General features: G+C 45.0%; 1 protein-coding gene across 4 annotated transcripts in view; it reads left to right on the top strand.

The window, feature by feature from the left end:
- Positions 1 to 2,689: 2,689 nt before the first annotated feature.
- The window catches only part of LOC126532287 (homeobox protein PKNOX2-like), a 43,556-nt gene continuing 25,569 nt past the window's right edge, over positions 2,690 to 20,676 (top strand). For 2 of the 4 annotated variants that reach the window (XM_050179969.2, XM_050179966.3), the window contains exons 1-4: positions 2,774 to 3,777; positions 6,866 to 7,128; positions 10,129 to 10,300; positions 13,634 to 13,915. In XM_050179969.2, coding sequence (XP_050035926.1) covers positions 6,905 to 7,128; positions 10,129 to 10,300; positions 13,634 to 13,915 — 678 coding nt within the window. In that variant the 5' untranslated portion in view covers positions 2,774 to 3,777; positions 6,866 to 6,904. The other 2 variants (XM_050179967.3, XM_055070934.2) reach the window with 2 other exon arrangements.

Genomic DNA, 20,676 nt, shown 5'->3' with positions numbered 1-20,676 from the left:
TGCACAAGCAAGGATCAAATTGATACATTTACTCTGGTTCATTAATTTATGTAATCATTACATAAACAAAGAGTACAGGACGCTTACGTAAATATCTTGGAAAGTATCTACAGAGAATCCACAGCTACCTTAATTCTCCACAAAAAAAGTAGGAAGATACCTATAAAGAGAAGGGTCAGACAAGGGGAGACAATCTCTCCAATGCTATTCACTGCGTGCTCGGAAGAAGTATTCAAGCTATTAAACTGGGAAGGCTTAGGAGTAAGGATCAATGGCAAATATCTCGGCAACCTTCGATTTGCAGATGACATTGTCCTGTTCAGCAACACAGGGGATGAGTTACAACAAATGATTGAGGACCTTAACAGAGAGAGTATAAGAGAGGGTTTGAAGATTAATATGCAGAAGACAAAGATAATGATCAATAAACGGGCAAGGGAACAAGAATTCAGTATCGCCAGTCAGCCTCTAGAATCCGTGAAGGAGTATGTTTACCTAGGTCATTTACTCACAGGGGCCTTGATCACGAGAAGGAAATTTACAAAAGAATAAAAATGGCTTGGAGCGCATTCGGCAGACATTGCAGATCCTGACTGGAAGCTTACCATTATAATTGACAAGAAAGGCATACAATCAATGCATTCTACCTGTGTTAACGTATGGGGCAGAAACTTGGAGACTGAGAAAGAAGCTCGAAAACAAGTTAAGGACCGTGCAAAGAGTGGTGAAACAAAGAATGTTAGGCATAATGTTAAGAGACAGGAAGAGAGCGGTGTGGATCAGAGAGCAAACAGGGATGGCCGATATTCTAACTGACATTAAGAGAACGAAATGAAGCTGGGCAGGTCATGTAATGCGTAGGTTAGATAACCGGTGGACCATTAGGGTTACAGAATGAGTGCCAAGAGAAGGGAAGTGCAGTTGAGGATGGCAGAAGACTAGGTGGGGTGATAAATCAAGAAATTTGCAGGCGTTAGTTGGAATTGGTTGGCGCAGGACCGGGGTAATTGGAGATCACAGGGAGAGGCCTTCATCCTGCAGTGGACATAAAAGAGGCTGATGATGATGATTAATTTACACAGAATAGGTTGATGAGTTGCGTGTGATGTCTTTCCTGGTTGCCTTCACCATGCGTAAAGCGTGTGTTGCAAACTTACACAAATTAAGTCAACTTTCCATATATCACCATATGGACAGCTTTCTACATTGCCAAAAGTTGCATAGCACCAATAGAGCCAAATATAAAAGGCAGCACAAATGAGCTTAATTGTAATAGAAGTACAGGTATTCTCTATATAGAAGCACTGGTAACTCCCGAGATGGTAATTAAACACGTGTTCTACAATGAGCCTGTCTGGAACACACACACACACACATTAAAATTCAAATGAAAGGAGTGAACACAGTGATAAAAACCGCTAGATAATGGCAGCGATAAATATTGAAGGCCGCGCTACACATCGCGAAGATCCCTGAAAGCAAGACTTTTGTATAGCGTCTTATACATCTCGGACGTACCGTGAATTGACAGCTGCCATCGATTGTACCGTATGCACGTATGCGCAGCCGACGGTTATTGGGAACTGCAATTGACAACTCGACTACAATCTCGATAAATGTAATTGCAGGAGGTTAAGTTGCTCGTGCCGGTCCAGATTCCCTGTTCGGCGGGCCCGCGAGGACAACGTACGAAAACGTGACCCAGTTATTTATTTTTTGAGAACTTAGCGGCACCAAGTCTTCAAGTTCTAAAACACGCGTTTGTTGACGTGGATCACATTGCGAACGGCTTTATTAAGTGATAAAGACGAATAAAATTACACATGCACTACGTGCAGGACAGAATAAACCGTAAAGCAAAGGGACGTATTTATCAAACGCAAAAATAATTAAAGCAAAATCATAATTGTGGCTGTTCTTTCTTGGTTACAGGCTTGGCCACGCGATTCGTCATAAGCAGTAAGTATAACGCAAATACGTTTCTTCATGCACCGTAAATCACACAGGTGTTTTCTCTGCAAGGCGCTACATGAGGCAACTGCAGCGCAGCAGAACGCATACGTTGCGACAACACCTGCTAAAGCAGCTGCAAAAAAAGCAGTCGTGTGCCCGTTCGCAAAGCACGAAACAACCTCCATTCGTCCTATGCGCGCGAACGCGCGGACCTCCTCTCGCGCCTCCACGAAGGCAAGGCCAAGAATTAATTTCTGTCAAACTCAAATTGTTACCCGGCCCACTGCGGAGAGATGCTACGCCCCCTTCGCTATCCCTCGTGCATTGCGGACGCGATTATGCGAAGAATTGTAATACATCTGACGTTACCACTGGCTCCGAAGGTTGCTCTTTCCATATAGATTTGCCTGGTTAAGGTCTTGCAAGCATTCATTTGGTGGTTTCTCCAGAAATTTGTACAAACTAGAGGCCTCTTTGCATGTCAAGAAACAAATTTTGCCCGGAGGACGTGCTTAGGATGGGTGGAAAAGTTCAGAGGGATGTCGTACTTCGACATATTCTTTGCTAGCAGCGTAACAAGCGCTATATTACAAAAAGCGCTAATACGTTTGAATGTTGACATATCGTTTTAAAGTTTTGCCGTTTCATTGCTAAAGAAACGACTGGCGTACAAAAGTTTGCGACAGTCTTCTAAATCCGGCATCCCTGTCGGACCCCCTTGTGACGTCAGAAGCGTCAATCTGAGGTGGGCTGTAGTTTTCTGTAATTGACGCCGCCATTTCTGACGAAGACTGACACCTTGGTAAGCTGCCACTCAAACCGTCGAATTACCGCTCACGCTTGAAAGCACGATACGCGCGCTCCTAAATACCGTTGTCACGATCGCGAGCAGCGAATAGGGAGGCTGGCGATGCGTGCAGACGTTACGCAAATGCGCGAATGCGCTGCGAAGCATGCCACTTCTTGACGAAAGGAGGAGTTTGCGCGAGTAAATTGACAGGTGTGGGTTCCCCGCCGCTCTGCCGCGCTGTATCAGCGCCACTGGTCTTTTATTTTGACGGCGAGTGCGGATTTTTCGGCTGTGCAAGAGCTGTAACGGGACGCAATGGTTGTGTCTTCGGTTGTGTGCTTCGTGGGTGAGCAGGAGCGTGATCGCGCACGGGAAGCTCTGCGCCGTATTCACGCCGGCCTCCAAACTCGCAACAATTTGGGCTTTCAACGCGATAAAGCGGCCAAGTGCGATAAAGCATGCGTTTCATGGCAGTGTCTGCACGAGCAACTCGCCGCCGTTATAGCGCGGCCGGATGTCGCAAACGCGACGCCTTGGTACGGACAGGTCGCTTATTTAAAACAGGATTTCACAGGAAACCTGTTTCAAGATTCTAATCAGTTTTAAGCGGCCTCGCGATGTGCGCAGCGTGCGAGTTTTTCCTGAAACATTTGTTTCAAGGATCGCAGGGACAGTTGATTTACGGTTCCCATTCGTGAAGGTTTGGACCCGTTTATTCACGTTTGTTAAGGCACGTCACAAGTGCGTTGGTTGGTGCCATCACGGCCTTTTCTTTTTTGAACTATTGTTGTCGACGGTAGCATCGTCCAAGGACGCCTACTGAACGGCGTTATTCATCGAGCGCGGCGTGTGGGCGAGATCGACGCCTCATCTTGTGTATCTGGCCTGTTTTCATTTCCTGCAGCGAACTTCGCGCGGTGGCCAGTGACGCGTTCACCTGCGCAGCGAATGGATCATCGGCTCACTTAGTGATGTTCGCAACCGCCAATGCGTCGACGCCGGAAGAGTGATACTCCGCGCATCGCCTCTTTCTGGTGAGCTTTAGAACCTAATAAGTTCGTATCACAACTCTCACGTGAACCTCTTACTTGTTTCGTGGGAATAGCAACTAGCTTGAATTAGTTTTCTTCTTAATTTGCTGTCGCAGGACTTGCTGCACTCGCGTACCTACATCACGAAATCTTTCATGTGCTCATGACAAATTTATTCTGATCAAATCATCAAACATTCATGCTGTGCTTTGTTGCAGCAGTGCTTTCGAGATGTACGAGTGGGATTACACATTGAACGTTCAGCGATTTCAAATATGTTATGGAACTCGTACAATCCAATGAGCCAAAACAAATTGAGCAAGCCACATATTTTGTTGTAAATTCTTTCTTTCTTTCCTTCTTTCCGTCTTTCTTTCTTTCTTCTTCTTCTTTTTTTTTTTTTTGACTAAACAGCCTGGTTCTACAAGTTGAGGTGCGATAAATGCCACATATATTCACCACATCATTTTTATGTGTTAAGGCTTCGCTAAAATGGAAATTCGAGATAGTTGCTCTTGCAATGACGGGTGAATCGCAGCACATTAGACAAGAGATGACCGCAGAAAGAACACACACAAAGTTTTCTCTGTTTATTTTATTTGTGGTCATGTCTTGTTCAATGCTTTGATTGGCCTTTCACTTGAGGCTGATTTCTGTTGAAGCGCTCTTCCCCATGCCAGAAAGTGTGTTTGCCTGTCTATCTGTCAGCCTTCATTCTTAATTATTTATTTATTTATTTTAATTTTTTGCCCGAAGGGAAAAGATAACTTAGTGAGCACACTTCACCTATCCTGCCTTTTCTTTCTTCTGTCACATTTTTACCTGAACATTTATTGAAGCATCTGTCATGGGCAATATATCTGTAGGCAGTAGAAGTGAGAAATCTGTTCTGATCAGTGAAATTAAAAACACAAAGGGTCCTTTATTTTCACGCCTCATGCAAGTCTGTGTAATATAAATATACGCACTTTGGGATTGTCATGGTCTGCGAGAATCGAAGTCTCTCGTGTTGTTTTGTTTTATATAGTGCTGTGCATATGTCACTCACGCAAAGTGCACAGCCTTCTCTGTATCGATTAATTATGTTTTTGTGGCATCTTCGTCATGTAAGGAGGAATCACAGTTGGATGCAGGAGCCATATTCACAAGCTATCGTTTTCCATTATTTATTTAGATCCTTCATGCCAAGTGCCAAGTTATGACGAAATAGCTTATGGTGCTCAAGCCAATGACGAAACCTGTAAAGAATGGAGAATGAAATGGACCGTTACAAAATACATCTGTTTCACTATGACGAAGAAATGTTTTGCTGGGGGGTGTGAATATTTGAAATTTCAAGTACGAATTGAAACATCTGTGTTATCCAAGTCATATTTGACCAGAGAATTTGATTTTGAAAGTGTTCGAATATTTGTCTATGACCAAGTAGTATGTGATAAGAATCTTGACAGTGGCCATCGAGTGCAAAAAGATAAAACAAATGCTCAAACTGTGTTGTTAATCCATTGCTAGGCTTTAGTCGTAGCACATAGAGCAGCGCTTCTGTTTTTAATTTATTTTTTCCTTGACATATTGTATTTAGTAACCTGTTTGAAGATATTTCTTCCTCAGGCTTTTTGCAGATTTGTTACATTCATTTAAGTGGAATCTTCTTTAGTAAACTTCAGCACCTTAGACTGAAGTGGTGTGTTCTTTTTTTTTTTAGAAAGTATTCGATATACAATTCCATATTTTAAGCTATATTTTTCCAAATATATGTACTCAATTTGATTAGGAAATTCTAATATTTGAACTCCCCTAGCTTTTGCTAAAATGCTGTTATAATGCTGGGAGAGTCCATATTATGTGGCAAGCATGAGTTTACTAACAGTTCTCTCCAGAAGTTGGGACTGGCTAAACGTGGGAGGTTGTGTACATTGCATTGAGATGGCATGAAAAGATTAAAATTGAGCTGTTGAGAGCTGCAAGTCCTCATTCCTATACACTCTCTTATGTCTACAATCCTGAAAGTGAGAGTTTGTTTCGGCTGATTAATACTTCTTGTATGATGCAATTCCTGTAATTATAGAAGTTCTAACACAATTTATACAGAAATCCACTTGACATTAGATATAGTTGAGTTCCACATAAAAATATGTTGTCCCTCGGGGCAAATTTTACTGTGAAAAATAAGGGAAGTTTTTTAACAGTTTTGAGCAGGTAAGGCCCTCTCTTAATTCAGAGGTGTATGTAAAGTGCACTTGTGTTATGATGACATATATGTCTAAGAGCCTCCTCATACTTCAGTCCAGGAGAGACAGCTGTCTCGACATGAATAAAACTTGTGCAGGGATGCCTCAGTGCAAAATCGAGCTTGTGAATCAGAATCTGAGACAGTTGTTAACCCTAGCAAGAATCTGTCTTGCTTGCTAGAAGGAGTCAGTTATAGTCAAGGGTCTGATGGAAAGCAGTCTGGCCAGGCGAAGTCATTGTATAGCAATTCTAAATCTTGTCACCAACCAGTGAAACGACTAACTTGATGTTTCAGTGCCCGTACAGGTACTTTGTTCACAAAAACAGAAAACAAGGTGCTGGAACGGACACTGAAACATCAATTTCGTCATTTTAGTGGGCGGTGGCAAGATTGATAATTGCTTTATCAAAGTGTCAGTTAGGGCATGTCTCACCATGTGGAACATGCTGCATGTCTCAAGTACAAGGTCGTTATTCTTGTGTGGTCACTTTTGAGAATACAGCCACTTTTGCGAGATTTTGCTTGACTTGGCAGCAGGCATTGGGGCCCAAAGCTAAGAGCATTCCTTGCACAATGATAAGCATGCTGTCTTGGTATGGTGTCAGGAATGCTGTTAGATGCCAATGCATGGGGTGCCAAGTCATGCAAAATCTAGGAAAAGTGATCATCCGATAATATACCCTCCCCCTTAAGTCACTTCAAGTTGTTGCCACCCTGGGTCAATGCCAATTACAGTGGCTTTCCATCATTTTGGTCACCTAATTGATATTAAATTTCTGTAATGAAAATGTGAAAGAAGCTAATTTAGCAGCTGCTGTTACTGTTTAGATGCAGCTGCTGTTACTTTGCATTGTACAGTTGGCTGCTGAGGAGGCCTTGGTTAGCTGCCACAGCGTGATGCAGGAGGCATCAAGTCGAGGGGACACAGTGGTCAGCATGCCCAGCCTGCAGCAGCCCCTCAGTGGCGGTGGCAGCGGCCACTGCTCAGATCAGGACTCTGTGCCATCAAGAGAATCCTCACCAGCCCCTGCTGCGCCCACGTCTCCTTCACCATCTCCCCTTACTCCAACCGACACTCAGACACAAGCCCAGCTCGAAGCTGACAAGAGGGCAGTCTACAAGTGAGTGAAAACCAAAGTCTTGTGACTTGGGAAAGGCAGAGAGGATGACCTGAGCATACTTAGTATGCTCTGGCCCACTATACTTTTCGCTGGTGACGGAGAAAAGTAGACGAAGAAGTGGTGAAAGATAATGGCAATGGCAGTAACAATGGATGCATATATGCAGTAGCCATATAACAAACTTGTTTTCTTAGGAGTGTTGACTCCAGCCCGGTGCTCTGCAGATTGTCTATAGCAGCCCTTGTAGCTGTTTTGCAGTATGGTTGTACAGTGTGATCTAAATACTAATACTTTGTGTTTGCCAGCTTCACGATCGATAAGGACAGCCTTATTTCAGGTTTTCTTTTTCATTGAAGTCACACATTTAATTTCCAGAGAACAAGATATTAACAAAATTAATAGAAAACTGAGTGACAAAAGTTATATTTTGTCGGGGTGTGCGAATATTCGAAGTTTCAAATATGAATACTTAGTCGGTAATATTTGATTCGTATTCAAAAAAGAGCTATATTTAAAAATAGCTAAATGTTGATGCAACAACTGACTGTTTAGGTCTGGTTACTGTTCTCAGTCTGGCAAAAAAGTGTCAGTAATTATCAAAAGTGTGACAACAAAAGTTCTTGAATCAATTCAGAAACAAAATGGGTAATGCAAGCTCTGTGTTCGGTTTTGTGCTGAAAGCCTACATGACAACCTGTTATTTGAACTTGTAGTCTGCCATTGAGTCTTTTTGGTAGTATGGCTATGTTGTAGTTTTATCTTTTACGCTATAACAATGTGACATTTTTCTTGCAATGGGTCATACTACATGTTTCTATGGCACACAAGTCCTTCAGCAGATTTTTTTCTTTTCCACCAGCTTTTGGTCTTCTTTTAGTGACCATTTATTTAGCGCTTTTGGAGAGCTAGGCATGCAGCAGCCTTTCTTTCTTGGAAAATTTGTTTGTGATCAGGCTGTAATGTTATAGAGAGGCTATCCATGCAGTTTTTCTCATGCAGATTGGTGATCTTGCATTTAAATCTGGCCATCTGTCCCTGATAGCTCTTTCTTGCAGTTGTTGGTACAGGCATTGCACCGAAATATACCAAAATAGATATTCCTGCTGTAAGTATGTATGCGTCTGCGTTGGACTACTCTACATTCGAGTCAATATTTGATATTTACTATTTGTATTCAATTCATATTCGAAAAAGTTTACATTTTTCCGCCTCTAATATTCTATAAACTGTTACATTAGAGGGACTGACAACTGGCCAGAATGTGTTGAGAGACATTGATGAAAATTAATTGACCATGATTTATATTGGTAGAATCCAGCACGTTGTTCGTGATTGAAGTAGGAATTATAATTTTAAATTGGCAAAAAAAGTCTCAATAACCAATAAGTGGCAAGACCTGTTGGTGAAATCTTAGTGCTTCGGATGTATCTATGAGATTACTGTACGTAAGTCGGCTATCATAAGGTACAACATAATTATTGCTTAAAATTGCAGTTACTATATTATTAGACACTTGTGCTTAATTCGATGCTTCGGAAATCAAAAGTGCACACATGGCTATGGCAACGCGCTGAACTGCATATCACGTGTAGGAGCGTCGCTTTATTTTCGATGTGATTGGTTTTGTTTTGACTGGTTAAGCACCAGTGCAGTTGGACAGGAAACCACAAAAACACGTACTAGCTATTATCGCAGAAATACTTCGACAATTGGGAAAACATGAATTGCAAGAACATCGACTTGATAAATAAAATAATACTTTCTCTCAGTTACGGCCGTACTTGTCGTCTGCCTCGCACTAATGCCGGCGTATAATCGCTGTCACGCTCACCTAGTATCACCGTTTTCAGCATGCTTCCTGTGAACGAGTACATCCTCACTGCAGATAGGAAAATTCGGATAAAAGATTATGTTCCACGGCGTTTTCCAAGTTACTAATTCATGATTAGGCACTCTGATCCGTAAGCTTTCCATTGCATAAAAAACAATATTGGTACCATGAAGATTGGTTGTCAGTACCTTTAAAGCAAAAGAATGTGCGGTGTTAGCTGGAGTTGCATCAGTAGTTCAAATAGCTCCAGTGGAGCAAGTGCAGCCAAATTCGTTCAATGCTCTGTCAGCAGGAGTGACAAGTTATTTCACCAGATTCACCCTCTTGTTCTTTTTATTGGGCCTTATCTAATACTCTAGAATAAGAAGCCAAGTTTTATCAGCTTTTCAAGTAAAAACTCAACAGCGTAGTTCTCCCGACATTTTTAGTGCCAGTGTCTCTAGCTAGAATTCTCTACCTGGAGAACTTTAGTGATGGCAACTCTGCATGTTTTTTCAAAGCAGTGCCAAAGCTCGTCTATTTCACTAATATGAAGATCATTGTTGAATGTGGTACACATTTCAATATTTAAGAAAATATACAGATTCTGAGCACTCTGGAAATAAATGTTATGCAAAGCTTGTTTAATGCATAAACTGCACAAATTATGCGGAACATATCGCACTGAGTATCTGCACTAAGGTGGTTGTACTTGAATGTCAGCACACACAATTACACAAAGTTATAACGTAGTTTTGGTGCATGTTGACATGATGATATAACTTTGTACATGTTTTTGTTTTGACTACTATGGCAATTAAATTTTGGCGCAATTAGATTTGGAAATATGGCGCGCCATAGATGCATCAGGGTTCATGACTACGAACAAGAGATGGCGTCTACTAAAGTGATACTTATCTCTCACATTTCGGTTATATTGTACAACACTCTTCATGAATTGTGCCCTGTATAAATCTATGTACCCAGCTGATTTATTGTACTCTGTTGACAAATAAATGGTACAGCCTGTTCATTAGACAACCTGAGGCAATACACACAAGGGAATATGATGCCAGATAAACATACCTACCACAGGAGAGCACAGGATTGAAGCAAAGAATACTTTGCTTCTTCTTGTCACATTCTTGTCAGAGTGGAACCTATTGAAGGGTCTGTCTGTGCTCTTTCAGGCACCCTCTGTTTCCCCTACTGGCCCTCCTGTTTGAGAAGTGTGAGCGAGCCACTCAAAGTGCCGAGGTCCCCTGCTCTGAAAGCTTCAGCTCTGACATCCAGGCATTCGTGCAGCACCAGGAACAGGACCGCAAGCCTTTCTTCAGCGATGATCCTGAAGTGGACGGCCTGGTGAGGGTTTCACTACGTTTTTCATTAAATGTTGTCAACTCTTGTGATGTGTACCGATGAAGCAGATTCTCTGATGCTTGCCATCATCATTATTCTCGCAGTCAGCCTAGTTTATGTTTACTGCAGGACAAAGGCCTCTCGCCATGATCTCCAATTACCCCCTGCCTTGCATTCTTTGACTCCATCTTGTGGTTGCAAATGTCCTAATTTCGTTGCACCACCTTGGCCATTCTCAACTGCACAACCCTTCCGTTGGCACCAATTCTGCTACATTAATAGGTCACCCGTTATCTGTCCGACGCAACACGTGGCGCCCAACTTCATTTCTTACCCTTAGTCTTGCGTGGAATGTTGACTGCCCCCGCTTTCTCTCTAATTCATACTGCTGCCTTTCTGTCTCTTTAACATTATAATTTTCATTCTTCATTCGATCGATCATTGCGTCGTCTATATTTTCTTCTCAAGCTTCCTTGTTATCCTCCCAGTTTTTTCCTTATAGCTTAGTACTACTCGAATGCAATTATTGCACACTTTTTTCCACCTTGGTTTAAGATTTTTAACAAAAGGTAGCTGCTCAGTTTATGTAAAATTTTAATGTTGCCAGGTATAGCTATGGGCATGACATCTTCACGGTATTTGTTTGTTGTTTTAAACTGTGAATACCATTGCAAACATTGCACCCCCTCCCCCTTTCTTTACAACCATGCTGCTTGTATAGTGCTTTTAAGTGCTGTCACAGGTCCAAATTGGGATTAATCGAAGCCACTATTGCCGCCATTTAGTGCTCTCGTATGCCGATCCGCTGATAGCCGTAATCACTGAAGCTCTCATGTAGCCACTGCGGCAATGCTAGGCCTAGCTGCTTCGACGTTCACGATCAAGCTTCCTGCTGTTAGGCGTCACAATTTTTGTTGAAAGAATTTGATGCCGCCAGCAATGGCACCAACTCTGCTTTTGTCATCCTTGCCGATGGCTTAAAGCGCAGAAAGCACAGCAAGGGTTAAAATATTGTTCCTTTAAGCATAGCATAATGTTAGCTAATGTTAGCTTTTTTGCAATTCAGCGGTGTTACGTGGTCGAGCATTCGCAATGCATTGCAGTGAAGTATACTAAGAGTGGAAAGGGGCCACTGTCACGGATCAGATTATGTCTTCCGTAATTAGAAACGTGCACCCGCCATCTCCTGTCACAGCACTAGCATCGATACACCTATGAAGTGTACTGGCAGGCCTTCAAAGTTATTTTGAATGTGCCTGTGGCAATTTGAGCCCTTGGAGACAGTAAATGGCACGCTTTCTTTCTCTTTCTTGGGGGGGGGGGGACCGCCCAATTTTTCGGACGTCTTTGCAGGCCCTAGGGAGTCCTAAACATCTAATGTTGACCCTATTGGTAAATTTTATCCTCTGTGATAAAATGTACTAACTATTACTGTGCCCTCTATTGTATCACATATAGGATGCTGTTAAAATGTAGGCATGACCACTTCTGCAGGTACTGGCAATACCTCGCATATCATTGTTATTACTGTTGGTCAATATTGAATTAACTGAAAAATTGAATCAAATGAAGTTGAATGACTATATTTGCATGTAAATAATGCGATCACAGATATAATGTGAGGGGAGACATTTGGTCTCTCAGAAAAAGAAAAAAAAATTTATATTATGATTATAATGCCAAGTGATGTTGCAAATAAACAGGAAGTGATGCATAAAAGCGGATGCTCGCAGGGTGCTTCATTTATCGTTACTATGAACTGCCACTGCAAAGTACAGTGAAAGGACGAGTGTGTGTGCAATTTACTCGTTGTCACTGCTGACGTCTTTGCCACTGTTGGTGAGAACGGCATCATCCTTCCCGCCACCAAGGTTATTGAACAGGCAGCACTCCTGATGTGCTGCTTTGCCACGTTTGATTGCGTGTGTTTGAACATGAATCTATAGATGGTAGCGATCACAGTGGTGTTTAGTGGTTTAGCTCACAGAAGCTTGAAGTGCTAGCAAAAAATTTACAAGAAAAATTAAATAAAACCATTATGTTTGCATTATGAACCCAAACATAAATCGAGGTGTGTTCTGAGGCCTGAAATTTTGAAAAACTGCACACAGATCGACAGCACTAGACCACAAGACATATGCTTGCAAGCTTTTGCAATTCTGTTTCATCATTCATCTTCAGTGGCAATGTAACGAGGCACACGAGGTCCCAGGTTCGATTCCCGGCCACGGCTGCCGCATTTGGTTGAGTGCGTAATACGGAAACACCCACATACTTAGATTCAGGTGCACGATAAAGAACCCTGGGTGGTCCATATTATTCCAGAGTCCTCCACTATGGCGTGCCACATAATCAGATTGTGGTTTTGGCACATAAAACCCCTCATAATTTAATTTTAAATGTGAGTGTAACGAGGCAGGTTATTCAGTTTGGTTACAGTGTGTGATATAAAAGAGTGTATTAGATTGTGTGGTGCCAATTGCATGTCGACACAATTATTTTGTGCCTCAGTAAACACATACAATTGAGACAGTGTTTCAGTGGCACTGAGATTGCCAAGTTATCTGTTGCTGCATAACTCTGCATTTGCCTAGGGAATGGCTCCAAGAGTAGTCTTAGCATTTAAATCAACTGCTTGAACACTGAAGAATTTGCATAGACGAGGAGAACCATCCACACTACCACAACTGTGTGTGTCTTAGTACATTCTGCTTTCTTCACAGTCTAAAAACTTTGTCTCATGGTTTTTGTTTAACAAATGCAATATAGTCTTTGAAGTTGAAGACTAACAGGGAAATCACCTTTAAAGATAGCTTCACATGGTGGACTGAATTGCAATTTGGGGTTTGTGGATTGCATATCACTGAACCATACATCAACCATTTCCACGGCACTCATTTGGTCCATGGGAAGGCAATTCACGGTGCAGCTGACAGCCAAGTCACCGTTAGTATTTTTTTTTATAGGGAAATAGCAAATTACTGACAATTAAACACTTTAGTCTGTGAACAACCATCTCCTCTCCAATTCAAGTCTAATTGAATTGAAATGCGTGTAACAAAAAGATGTGGCTGATGCTCTTAGCTGGAAGATGACGGAGTGAAATAGGCACCATCTAGATGGCCTTACCGCTGTTGCCCATTGTTTATGGAAAAAAAATAGGGTCAGTTCATCTGCATTGTCATATGTTTTTCACGATTGTGTCAGTGCAAGCTGTGAAGTTGTCCAATGTATGTCATGTGTTACATGACTGATTCGTCCGCAATCAAGTCCATCAAGTAAATCCAGTTAACCTGTCATTATGAGCTGCCCACCCATGCTCCTGTTTGTGTACAGATGGTGAAGGCGATCCAGGTGCTCCGCATCCACCTGCTGGAGCTGGAGAAGGTGCAGGAGCTGTGCAAGGACTTCTGCAACCGCTACATTGCTTGCCTCAAGAGCAAAATGCAAAGCGAGAACCTGCTCCGGTCTGCTGACTTTCCAGGCTCGGGGTCCCTTTGCGAAGGAGGTGGCAGCATGAGCGACACAGCTTCCTCGTCTTCGTGTTCTTCGCCCCCGCCACCAGCAGCCAGCAACCCATCTCCCCCTCCCGCCCACTCCCTTGTCACTGCCACACAGGTGGGCTTCGGAAGGCTTCCACGGAGGGAAAGCTTTGATGCTCAGTCTTATAATTTAGGTGCGACTACACAAAGCAGTGTTTTACAAATGAATGCTTAGAATGACAGAAAGCCGAGAAAGTTGGTAAGGATTCGTGGTACGGAAAGGCAGGCATACAACACAAGGACAAGAACGACTGATGTTTGTGTTATCCTTCTCATTCTTCTGGTGTCCTTGTTTTGTACAGCTGCCTTTCCATATGAGCAAACAGCTTCAAACACCTTCTTGCATAATGAGCAGCTCTCGGTGGGTTGTTTTAAATAGAATACACGGCAGAAAATAGGCAGGTAGCTTTTTGTTTTGGGAAGAATTTGTTCCTTGCATTCATTGGTTTGGAGATCTTGCTTCATTAAAGCCTAACTGCAATGAGATTTCAAAGTACATCAAGAGCTTAAAGGTAGTGTACATATAGAGCAGCCTTTGCATGCATGTATTTGCACATGGCTTTGAAAGGGTGTTTTATTTTTTGTGTTGTGTTCATCTGTATTTTGTTATATTATCCCATGTCATTAGAAAGAGGTGTAACTATGTGCTTAATACTGGTGCAGTAGAGTGACAAGTGTCCATACATTCTGCAGTCATATTGCACTCGAAATGATGTGCTGTGTGTATACAGTTTGTTGGTTATAGTAGCCAGGAGTGGTTGAATAGTGAAATTTTCACATTGACTCAAGCATTCAATGAACACTGGCTTTGAATATAAAATCGAATAGCGGATATCCTCTGCCTCGTAAAAGCAGTAATAAACGTTGACTCTTTTAACTCGCACGTTACTATCTGGAGGTTCCTTCATGTGACCAGCTTATAAAACCATAAAAGAGTGAAAACTCATCATGAGCCCTTGTTGAATTGCTGAGCACTGCCGAAGTGCCTAGTGTACCAGAATTACCAGAATAATAGTGTTCCAGAATCTCTATAACAGGCCCCCTCCATTAATCATAGCTTATCCTGCATATTTGGCCATCACATGCAGATGTTCAAATAAATTTAATATCAAGGTTTCAATTTGAATGCTTCAATTCCAGACAGAAATATTCAATGTACATTTTAGATTTTTAGTATTCAAACACCTGCTACAACTTAAAACGGTCATTGATGGTAGCTTTTGCTGGGGTTGTTGTGATTGCAAGTAAGGCCTTTAGTGGGTCTGCCTGGCATTGTAAGGAAATATTTCATTTACTTGCAAAAGTATATTGTTTGGTTGAACATATTTCTGGGTTTTTGGTGTAGCTAACAGTGGTATGGGCACAAGGGTTTGAATGTGATTTGGTATACTACCTCAAGCCTATGCCATATGCTCAAACTTAATGACATTCAAGGGACACTAAAGAAAACGCCAGGTTAGTATCGGCTGTCAAAATATTCTCTTGGAGATTGTTTTCATTCATTTGGTAGAGAAGAGTTGGTTACTAGTGAAGTAAATGAAGACCATACTTTCCCTACCTTGAATTTTCTTTTTTTTTTATTTATGTACCTGTATCACCTGTACAGGCATTAAAGCAGGGAGGATATAACAGTGAAACACTAAGCAAATATTAAGCACATGATAAAAAGAATTATTTAGTGAATATGAAATAAGTTGGAAGGGAAGGCTGTTCCACTCGTTGATCGTACATACAAAAAAGAAAAGAATGAAATACAATTTAACCTCGATATAACACAATCGATAAAATCAGCAATTTGCTTCATCCTGTCTTTCCTAACTTTCCTAACCTCTGTTGCATCTGGGTCGCAAGCCCCAAGGGTAGCGTTGGCCTGGCGGCCTGGGGCACAACTGGAAGCATCCGAAGGTCCTGGCAAAGGATGAGTCGACTGCTAACAGAACAACTTGTTTATTCTAGCATCGCAAAAGAGCGGCCGGTCAGGTCGACCGAAGTGGAGAGACGGGAGACCACGTTACTCGACGGAAGAAATCGGAGCCTCCCTCGGCGTCCGTGGGCTGCTGCTTTTATACTCTCGGAGTCGAGGGCAAGAAGGAACGGCTCGGCATGAGGCGCACGTGACGGCGCCGCGCGGACACGTTGAGACTAGAAGGTGACTCATCCGCCGGGCTGGCGCCGGTCAGACCTCCTCGCTTCACAGTTGGGGAGCTCCTCTCCCCGGCTGCCGCGCTTTGACAAGCGTGGACACCAACATGCACACACACACACACGCACACACGAAGACACGTGGCATCGAAACATGCCTGGACGCGCATGGCAGGAGGCGTTGCCGCAGCACTGAACGGGCCCAAATGTCCGCCGCTTTGAACGAAGCCCCGGCGTGCGTTGCATCCGCGCCGACTATACCGCGCGTCGTAGGCGAAACGTAACAGACCGCCCCGCCGGGAGAAGGAGATCCCGATGGTCAAGGGACTGCATCCGCTGTCCGTAGGGATGTCGCTCGATGATGCTCATAATCGAAGTCGGTCGTCCTTCGGTGTTTCTTGAGCGCAGCGCACAGAGAAGGCCTCCTTCTCACGTTCAGGTTCACACAGGACACTGCAAAGTGACTTCGGGAGAGTTGCCATTTTTGTTCTCGTTCCCAGCAAGCGTTAGAACTATGCCGAAACTCAACCGCTCAGTCAGCAAGCACGGCACAACCCTCACTAAGTCATGCCAGGCTCTTTCCCCTTTTATACTACTGCCTAGTTCCTTACAGTAGTTTAGCAGCAGTCAGAACGCGTCCACAAATGGGAAAATTGCACTAGAAAGCACGTCATGACTTTGAAACACTAAACAAACGCAATATGTTAAAAATCCTGCCCCAGGAAAAAAAACATCAGTAACAAACAACTTTGAGGCTGATTCCTACGTTAGGGGCCTCGACTTAAGCCATCGGCGTTACCGTTGAGACTCCCCTTTTTCTAACGCACCTCAAAGGAATATTGTTGCAAAGCGAGGCTCCAGCGCAGGAGGCGGCCATTTTTGGAAGAGATGGTCTGCAGCCATTGGAGAGGGCAGTGATCCGTCTCGAAGCATGCGAAGCGGAGACCGCAGCGAGCGACCGTACACCAGCTCAGCTGGCGAAAACCCTGTAGCCGCATGCGGCGCGGTCCTTAATGCAAACATCACCCCAGGCAGACACAGCTCCCATTCAGTTTGTTGTTCAAACCATAATGCTCTCAACACGCGCTTTCATGACGGAGTGGAGCTTCTCAACGGAATTCGACTGTGGTTGGTACATTGAGCTGTGTAACAGCTTTACCCCGCACCTTTCGAGAAAGGCTGTCGTCAAAGCGCTAGTAAACACTGTGCCCTGATCTGACTGGATTTCCGCAGGAAAACCAACTCGCGCAAATATGGACAGTAGTGCAGTGACTATCTCAACTGAGCTCAGTTCTTTAAGCGGCACTGCTTCAGGGAACTTTGTCGCTGGGCAGATCACAGTCAAAATGTGTCTGTACCTCGTGGTTGTTACCGGCAGAGGTCCCACTGTATCAATAACGAGCCGTCTAAAAGGCTCCGTAATAATAGGTACCAACTTCAACGGCGCCCTCGATTTGTCCCCTGGTTTGCCCACCCGCTGACAGGTGTCGCATGTCCTCACAAAGTGTTCTGCGTCACGAAAACACCCAGGCCAATAGTACTCTTGCAAGAGACGGTCCTTAGTCTTCTTAACTCCTAGGTGTCCGGACCACGAACCTCCATGCGACAAGCGCCACAGATCCTGACGGTACCACTGAGGCACGATCAGCTGATCGAACTCCACTCCCCTGTGGTCTAGATACTTCCGGTACAGGACCCCACCTCTTTCCACAAAACAAGCATTTTTCTTGGCGATACCTTCCTTGACATTGTAGCGCATGTTTTCTAGGCTGCCATCCTTTTTTTGCTCGGCTATCAAAGTCGACCGGCTGATTTTTAGCAACCTATACAGTCCATCTGACCTAGGCGCGATGAGCAAATCTGCAGATAGCTCTTCTAACTTTCCCGTGTCGGGCATTTCCTCTCCAGTATCTGGTGCCTTCAACGCTACAGGCTCAATTTTATTCAGTTTGGACGTGCTCTGAATATCAGCTTGCTGCGCCTCCGACCCTTTCTCATTGTTTGACAACGTCGGCCCTGCAACTACCGCCTTTGCAGCAAGCTCCCGAACTCTCGATCTGGTTAAGGCCTGAACGCTAGCCTCACCAAACAAAAGCCCCTTCTCACGCAGGAGGTGATCGGACCTGTTCGAAAATAGGTACGGGTACTGGGGGGGCAGCATAGATGACACTGCGGCCGCTGTCTCAAGTGCTCCAAAAGGTCCTTCAATAAGCACTTTTGCTACTGGCAGACACACACTATGAGCTTCCACGGCTTGCTTGATCCATGCGCACTCGCCCGTGAACATATCTGGTTCTACGTAAGAGGGGTGAACTACATCCATTGTAGCTGCGGAATCGCGAAGCACTCGGCACTCTTTCCCGTTCACGAGGAGGTCTCGCATGTAAGGCTCGAGAAGCTTCATGTTCTCGTCAGTGCTGCATAATGACAAAAACACGACTTTTGTTTTTGTTTCTGGACACTGCGCCGAAAAGTGACCCGGCTTCTGGTACGTATAACACACGCGCGTTTGCCTCGTCTCGAACCGCTTTCTGCGTTCGGCTTCGGCTGCCGCCGTCTCCTTACGTTCGGTCAGACTGCTTTGACTCGCATCCGCACTACGTGTGTCCCCCCTTGCTCTCATGGGCGTGAACTTCGGCCTCTCAAACTTGGAGCCAAATTCACCCTTTTGACCGTCCTTAGCTCCGCGAGCCCGACGCGTCACAAACTCCTCGGCTAGCTCGGCGGCTTTAGCCACCGTACTAACGTCTGGCCTATCCAAGACCCAGTACCGCACATTCTCAGGTAACCGACTATAAAACTGTTCCAGCCCGAAACACTGCAGAACTTTCTCGTGGTCACCAAACGCTTTCTCTTCTTTGAGCCACTCCTGCATGTTTGACATTAGCTTGTAGGCAAACTCTGTATATGACTCACTTCTGCCTTTCTCATTTTCCCGAAACTTCCGACGGAACGCCTCCGCTGACAGCCTGTACTTTTTTAGCAGACTCGATTTCACTTGGTCGAAATCCTCTGCCTCCTCTCTCTTCAAGCGAGCGACTACGTCGGCCGCCTAGCCAGGTAACAAAGTGAGCAAGCGCTGTGGCCACGTTTCCCGAGAGAACCCCTGCTTCTCGCACGTTCGCTCAAAGTTAACCAGGAACAAACCAATGTCCTCTCCAAGCTTAAACGGCCGCATCAGGTCAGTAATTTTGAACAATACTCGTTCTCCTGCACCGTGTGCCTGACTTCCATTACGAGCGCGTTCCATCTCTACCCGAGACGCTTCATTTCCAAAGCGTGTTGACGGTCGCGCTTTTTTTCTTGTTGCTCTCGCTCTTTCTGTTCTTTACGTTCTCGCTCATCTTTCTCTTTTTGTTCTTTAAGTTCGCGCTCCTGTCTTTTTGCCCTCTCCTCAATGGTCTCAAAGCATTCCGACAGCTCGTCATCCTCAGCTTCTAACTCAAGAATAGCCCTTAGCAGTTCTGGTTTTCTGAGTTTGTCTGAGACATCCAGACCCAACTCTCTTGCAAGCTCCAGCAATTTCGGTTTGCGCAACGACTTCAAATCCATGGCTGCTCTGAATGCTGCTTTCTCTACTGCCTACTATTGTCTTGCCGCAAACTAACCCGGCAGCAACGACAACCACAATTACCAGCTCTGTTTCTGACACTAACAAAAGCCTGGCAAAACTCGGAAGAAGAAAGTCCCGCACTCGCCAAACCTCGCAGCCAAGAATTCAGTGCAGTCGTTCCGCTGCAGGCAACCAGTCATCACACAGGGCTCGTTGCACTGCTCCCGGATGGTCGTTGTGCTGCTCAGCATACAGTCGGCCGCATATCTTCGCTGCTGGCCTCCGTTGTCGCGATCTCACCGCTGGCAGCCAGTTGTTGCATCTGGGTCGCAAGCCCCAAGGGTAGCGTTGGCCTGGCGGCCTGGGGCACAACTGGAAGCATCCGAAGGTCCTGGCAAAGGATGAGTCGACTGCTAACAGAACAACTTGTTTATTCTAGCATCGCAAAAGAGCGGCCGGTCAGTTCGACCGAAGTGGAGAGACGGGAGACCACGTTACTCGACGGAAGAAATCGGAGCCTCCCTCGGCGTCCGTGGGCTGCTGCTTTTATACTTTCGGAGTCGAGGGCAAGAAGGAACGGCTCGGCATGAGGCGCACGTGACGGCGCCGCGCGGACACGTTGAGACTAGAAGATGACGCATCCGCCGGGCCGGCGCCGGTCAGACCTCCTCGCTTCACAGTTGGGGAGCTCCTCTCCCCGGCTGCCGCGCTTTTGTGTCTCGACCTCCCGGGCATCCGCTCCAAACATCGCACGCCTCTCTGCGCTGTACAGCAGGAGGCTGCTGCCAGGATCGAGGACGACCTGGGAGGAATGACGCACTTGTATGTCGATGGCTCCGTCCTCAGCGACGGCTCGGCGGCTGCCGCCTGTGTTGCTCCCGAACTTGGCATCACGAAGCAGTGCCGGCTCTACTACCGGGCTTCCTCTACCACAACGGAGCTAGCTGGACTTCACCTCGCTGCGGACATCCTCGAGGAGTCGCCGCACATCACCAGCGCGGCGATTCTCTCCGACTCGAGGTCCGCGCTGCAACAGCTGCTACTCGACGAGCGCGCGCCGCCCCTTGCACAGCGCCTTGCCGTCCGTCTGCACGCACTGCAGGGGCGTTGCAACCTACGCCTGCAGTGGATCCCCTCGCACG

Source organism: Dermacentor andersoni, chromosome 5 (assembly GCF_023375885.2).
Source record: "Dermacentor andersoni chromosome 5, qqDerAnde1_hic_scaffold, whole genome shotgun sequence".
NCBI classification, from domain to species: domain Eukaryota; kingdom Metazoa; phylum Arthropoda; class Arachnida; order Ixodida; family Ixodidae; genus Dermacentor; species Dermacentor andersoni.
The sequence above is the reverse complement of the archived record's forward strand: the minus strand, read 5'-3'. Positions and strand labels throughout refer to the sequence as shown.